This window comes from Mus caroli, chromosome 13 (genome assembly GCF_900094665.2).
Source record: "Mus caroli chromosome 13, CAROLI_EIJ_v1.1, whole genome shotgun sequence".
In the NCBI taxonomy this organism is placed as follows: Eukaryota; Metazoa; Chordata; class Mammalia; order Rodentia; family Muridae; genus Mus; species Mus caroli.
In genome coordinates this window covers 69,016,386-69,022,830 of record NC_034582.1, presented here as the reverse complement: position 1 = coordinate 69,022,830, position 6,445 = coordinate 69,016,386, and the positions used below count along the sequence as shown (strand labels likewise).

At 45.9% G+C, this 6,445-nt stretch overlaps 1 protein-coding gene across 1 annotated transcript; it reads left to right on the top strand.

Moving 5' to 3' along the window:
* The first annotated feature begins 414 nt into the window (after window positions 1-414).
* Lrrc14b (leucine rich repeat containing 14B) lies at window positions 415-4,777 on the top strand. Its single transcript, XM_021180800.2, has 2 exons — window positions 415-1,358; window positions 2,980-4,777. The coding sequence occupies exons 1-2, from the start codon at window positions 472-474 to the stop codon at window positions 3,623-3,625; spliced, it is 1,533 nt and encodes a 510-aa protein (XP_021036459.1). The 5' UTR covers window positions 415-471; the 3' UTR covers window positions 3,626-4,777.
* Window positions 4,778-6,445: the final 1,668 nt, after the last annotated feature.

Here is a 6,445-nt window from a genome sequence, read left to right as displayed (position 1 = left end):
TTGTCTGAGATACCTACCCCACATTCCTGGCCCTTGCATTCCTGGCTCCTAGGAAAAAGACCCCCTAGGCATTACCCAAAGACCACAGTTTCATCCATCCAAGTGCAGCTCAGAATTTTGCTTCCCTCAGATCTTTTGACTGGGATAGGCCCCATCTGGGCAGAATATCCATTTGTATTGTAAGCCTTAGGCTACTTGTGCAAGTATCTAGAGCCCTCTTAGTGGTCCCACTTCGGACAACAAAACCAAGCAGCTCTGCTTTCACCAGCAGGGGGCCATAAGACAGACAGATGCCTCCACAGTTACAGCCAAACTGGCACCTAAGGACCAAAATAGCAGTCAGATGACCACAAGGGCCAGTTTACCACTTTCTGGGCCTGAGTCCAGAAGCAGCAGCAGCTAAAAATAGCCACAACACTCACACACTTTGGGAAGAACATCGGGGACAGCACCACTCTGACCAGGGGCACGATGAGGTCGCTTCGTTTCATTTCTGCTGAAGCGTTAGTGTCCCACTCCCAGCTGGTCCAGGAGAACCTGGACAATATAGCCTACAACCTCTACCCACTTCTGTTCAAGGCCAGTTACCTGCTAGAGCAGGCAGATGTAACCCGTGCTCTGCTGAGTCACTGGCCACTGGAGGAGTTCCGGCTGGCTGTGCTACTGAGGCCAAACACTGACCACCCTGAAGACCTGCGTGATCGTGCCTGCAAGGCCTGCCTGGAGGCTTGTATGCAGGGCATAGCTGACCATGTGCTGAAAAGTGGGAGCAACCGCCTTCGGGTAGCAGATTTCACCGGCATCCAGGACGTACAGGTGCAGCAATGTCCTTGTGGGAGGGCACTAGGAAGGTGGGGCCGTACCAAGGTGCTGGCCAGGACCTGCTGCCAGCTCCAAGGACAGCCCTGTTCAGCTGGGCACCCCATTGAAGTCTTTGCTGACCTCTTTGTCACAGAAGGCAACTTTGACATGGTGGTGCAGGCCCTGAAGCCATTAGGCCCAGCACCTCTACAGGTCTGTTGCCCTTCACTCCGGGCAGACAGCCTGAGCCCTGGGCAGCTCCTACAAGTTCTTGGCCTGGCTGGGCCAGGCAACCTTAGAAAGTTGGAGGTAGTACACAATGTCCGGTTGCATGCTGGCCATGTGCAGCAGCTGCTGACCCAGGTGGGTTTCCCTCAGCTGACCTCACTCACCTTGCCCACCAAGGCCTTCGATGCTCCCCCAACTTGTGCCCCAAATCCAGAGGGCGAGGATCTTCTCCTTACCTCTATTGCCTGGGAGCTCAGCCAAATGAACCAGCTCACTGAGCTAAGTGTGGCTTTCTCTACACTGACTGGGAAGATTCAAACATTGCTTAGGTAAGTCTAAGATAATTGGGTACAGGGTCTGGTAAAGTATTCTAGAGTCACTGAGGAATAGGGATAGGGATAGGATCTGTTTACACAATGTTCTCTGGGAATGTGTTGGTCAGACCAGCAAGAGTTAAGAGCCATTAGGAAAGAATCAGAACACTGAACCAGTTTGGAAGACGCCTTTCAATGAACAAAACTCGGCCATGGGGCTTGCCCATAATCCCAGTGCTTGAGGTCAGCTACAAAAAGAGAGGCTTATTTCAACAAACAAAAACAAGAGCTGAGGGTATAGGATACTTGAGTGATAAAGCACTAGCAGTGTTGTGTTGGAATGGCAGCTCTCATCCACACAGATCACACCAGGCCAACGCAGTTCTATGTTTATTGGGGCAGGCTGGGGTAGACAGAGACCAAGGGAGAAAAGAGAAAGAAGGGCAGAGGTCAGCTCGCAGATAAGGGTGGGAAATGGACTCTGGGAATGTGATTGCCATGGTAACAGATGTGCACATCTCTGTTGCCTATGGGTGACATCACTGGGTTCAGAGGCAATCTGGTTCCTGATACCAAATAGCAGGACTCTAGTTTTAGTTCTCAGCATCAGAGAGGGAGGGAGGAGGAGGTAGAAGGAAGAAGACACGAGAAAGAGGAACTAGAAAGTAAACAACACAAAAGTCACAACCAGATCTTCTACTGACTAGTGTTGTATAACAAATTACCCAATATTTAGTGTCTTAAAACATTTTCCCAGGATAGGAATGGGAAGGTAGCTTAGCACAGTGAGAACACTGTCAGCAGTTAGCCGGATTGTCTCACCTGAAATCCTGGTACTGCAATCTCCTCCTTAGCAACTGTACTATGAAGAAGGGTAGTAGGGTAGCTGCCAGTTAGTTCTGAAGTCAGGGTGGTTTCATGTGGAGAGTGCTGTCCCAATAATAGGTTATCATTTATGGGCAAGCAGTGGAGAGGCAACAAGAACAAGTTAGTAGGGACAGAACAAGACCTCACCACGTACTGCCTTGTTTAACAAGGGCAGTGAAGGGTGTGTTCCCAGAAAGGTCCAGGGTGCCAGAAAATGTATATTGTCATGACCCCTGGGTGGAGAAGTTATTCCAGATACACCTCCCCACCGATGATACTGGCTGAATAGTGAATTCAGGATTATGGAGCCCACATTCAGGCTGCTGGACTTCCTTCTCAGCCCTGAAAACCATTAACTGGTCCTATTGTCATCAGAGTGGCAGCACTCTTTCAAGCTAATTCTATCTTTTGCTGTTCTCACAGTCAATATTCTGATGGTTCTGAGATCAGGTGCATAATTTCCCTACCTAACTTGAAAGGTGGTGTTGGTCCATTTTAGGTTCAATTATTGACTGCTCAACAGGGCCAGCAGCTGTAGACTTCTAGAAGAAATGTGACTTTCACATTTCACAAATTATTTTGACTCTTTAAATTTTGCTTAAAAATATCATTCTTAACTCATATGCTAATGTGAAATTAAGTCAGCTGGAGTTTCTGGCAGGCTGCAGTCAGTAATCTCTTAAGATAGAAAAGTGGTTATTCACCTCCACCAAAACTCCAGCTCACCTGAGACTCTCATAACATTTGTGATGTTTTGCCTACCTCACAGCCCCTTGAAGACCCCACTAAGAGTGTTGGACCTAGCCAACTGTGCCCTTAATCATGAAGACATATCCTTCTTAGCAGACTGTAACCACACTGCCCACTTGGAGGTGCTGGACCTCAGTGGACACAACCTGGTACATCTGTACCCTTCTACCTTCTTCAGGCTGCTGAGCCAGGCTGCCCAAACGCTGAGAGTGCTTACCCTAGAGGAGTGCAACATCACAGACAGCCATGTTAACATGATGATTCTGGGCCTTAGCCCTTGCAGCCAGCTCCAGCAGTTCAAGTTCCTTGGGAACCCGCTTTCAGGCAGTGCTCTCCGGCGCCTTTTTGCTGCACTCTGCGAACTCCCTAGGCTTCGCCATATTGAGTTCCCAGTACCAAAGGACTGCTACCCTGAGGATGCTATCTACCCCCAGGATGAACTGTCAGTGTCCAAATTCGACCAACAGAAATACGACGTAATTGCAGAGGATCTTCGAGCAGTACTGCTTCAAGCTAACCGGGAGGACATCCAGGCCTCCACCCCACTTTTTGGAAGTTTTGATCCAGACATTCATGAAACCAGCAATGAACTTGGTACTTTTTTGCTGCAAGCTTTCAAAACTGCTTTGGAAAACTTTTCCAGAGCACTAGAACAAATGGAGTAGGTCCTGGAATTGTGCTATAAGAGGCTGTGCATTTCTAGTGCCCTGAGGTCAGTCCTGGACCAGATCAGGCTCAACCATTTGTCACCAGCAGCAATACTGCCACAAGATTTCCTTAGAGAAAACTGCAGGCGTACTCACTACATGCTCTAAGAGGAAGCCAGATACATAAATGAGATATGAGGTGCTCCTGTGTGTTAGCACAGCAAGATCTTAAAGCAGAGGGAAGCCACCTTACACCAAGATAGAAGGTGGAGAATGTGATCGCCAGGGCAGGATGTAGTGGGAGCAGGGTCAACTACCTAGCTCTGATGCTGTCAGGGGAAGAAATGAGAAAATTCACATGTATATCAAAATGTATAGAAACAGCAGCTCATAAAAAATAGACACTGAGCCGGACATGGTGGCGCACGCTTTTAATCCCAGCATTCGGGAGGCAGAGGCAGGTGGATTTCTGAGTTCGAGGCCAGCCTGATCTACAAAGTGAGCTCCAGGAGAGCCAGGGCTATGCAGAGAAACCCTGTCTCGAGAACGCCCCCCCCCCCCCAAAAAAAAGACACTGAAAACAAAAGTGAACCAGACCCCTGAGCTAGCAGTTTAGTTATGTTCTATCTGCTGTACATTTTACCAGATGACATCTGCCTACACAGAAACGTGGGGGATGGGGTGATGATCAATTTTCTATCGGAGGCTGTTTGGGCTTTGTTTCCAATTGAAGCAGATTTTTACTGTCTTTTGGTGACTGAAGACATCTAGTCACTGAAATATGCCCAATGTTTCCTGGCATACTCTGATCCTGTTTTCTGCTCAGAGTTCAGACTGTAAGACAGCAATGTCTAACCTGAACAGTATATGCAGCCACGTGTGACAGAGGATAGCTATGAATGTAGCGCAGTACAAAGTTGTAAACTTACTGAAGACACTGAGATGATTTTTTTTGAAACTTGTTGTGACTCAGGTTTCAAGAATGAGCTTTGTAAATGTTAACATATCTATAATGCACACAGATCACTGCTCCTCAAAATGGCTGAGGCCTGGCCCTTTGCAGCTCCTCTGAGAAGCAAATCATCACGTAAGAAAGACTTGTTTAGACTCTATTTCCAGTATTTGCTTTGCCAAAGTACTACTGTAATTAAATGCTAATAAAATAGGAGTGTGGCTTAACTTATGTACAGTTCATTTAATTAATAATCTAAATTTTAAAACTTTAGAGTATGAAAATAATTCTTTTGTGACTGAAGCAAAAAAACTTTGCTCTATAACCATCCGTGTGCCAACCAAGGGACTTGACTCCCACTTGTAGTTCTTCTCCATGTGACCCTTCTCAGGTACCTCCCCATTTCAGGACCTCCTGTGATACTTCCTCCCACAGGTAAACCATTCCAGATCCTCCTATGCTGTCTCTACCCACAAGGTCTGTCTACTTCCACTTGACCCCGAACAGCAATAAAATATGCAACTAACATTTTCAGTTTAAAAAGACAGAAAGCATACTTAGGATGGAAGGTGGGCATGCCACAGACTCAAACAGTGATGTGATTGCCATGGAAAATGTGTCATTTTAAAAGATAAACCTTAGAGAAAGCCATGAAGTGGTCTGTCCAAGATCACATAGGCAAACCAGTGGAGTAACAGAAAACTAGAGCCTATGCGGCTTCCTTCAAGGATCTAATGAATTAGGAAACACAATCTTAAAACACTGTTTCTTAGATGTACTAGAAAAAAATAACTTCTCAAAAGACTGGTAATACAGCAGAAAGGCATGGTAAATATCTACCGACAAGAGCTTTATCTGAAGGTGGAATTACCTGGCTTCTGCTCAGAGTGCCTGCTATCAACTCTGTCAAGGTAAAACTAAATGTCGAATATGAAGCATGAGCCAAGTGCTCCTTAACCATTCTATAACTGAACTGTTTTCTGGGTAAGTATTTTCAAGTTTGCCATCTCTCTACACAGAAAGCTATGCACAGGGTAGAATATAGGATCTGAACACAAACTGACTACTTTTTTCATGGCCTGCATGGCTACTGATGAATAACCACACACAGGTTCCAACGTCTGTAAATCAAACACCCAACTCAGATCCACTCCAACAAAATACTACCTATGACCTAGCCAGATTGCTTTCTCCATATCAAGGCTCTCGATCCCTATCCTCTGTAAAATAAAGCTATGTGGGAAAGCTCACTAAACAGACTTCACAGTGCATCCTCACACAAGGCTAGTCCCTAATGGGTGTCTTCCCAGTGCTGGTAACTAGCAAGAGTGATTCACCATACCTAGACTGCTTACAGACTATGAGTGACCTCTACCACTTGCCTTCCTGTGGGAATGGAACTGCTGAGAAGGGTCACATAAATAGATCTCACTCTATCAAAATCTTGATAGTCTCCAGTGAGCTTTCCTGGGAATTTGTCGTGTTTCTAGTTATACCCCTAAACTAAACAATGCTCCCTGTGATTCCACAGTGTAACCCCTTAGTGGCTCCATTTGGTTCCCTCTAGATTCTTCTACATGCCTGTTCTCTGCTGATTTTATCTTTCTTGCTATCACAAATCTTAGTCCTGAGGGCAACCATAGGTTGAGTATTAGAAACTATGGCAAGTTACAGAACCCGGGTATCTTGAGAAATTACCATTTACAAGTACTTAGCTCATAAAACCAGAGTAAGGATTATGTAAGTTATGTACAAAGGGTCAACTCATATAAGCTGTATGTAAATGAGTTATAAGTACTTATCAATACATACAAAATTATCAACCCAAGAATGTAATACACACTTGTAATCACAGCATGTGGGAGCCTGAGGCAGGAAGACTGTCT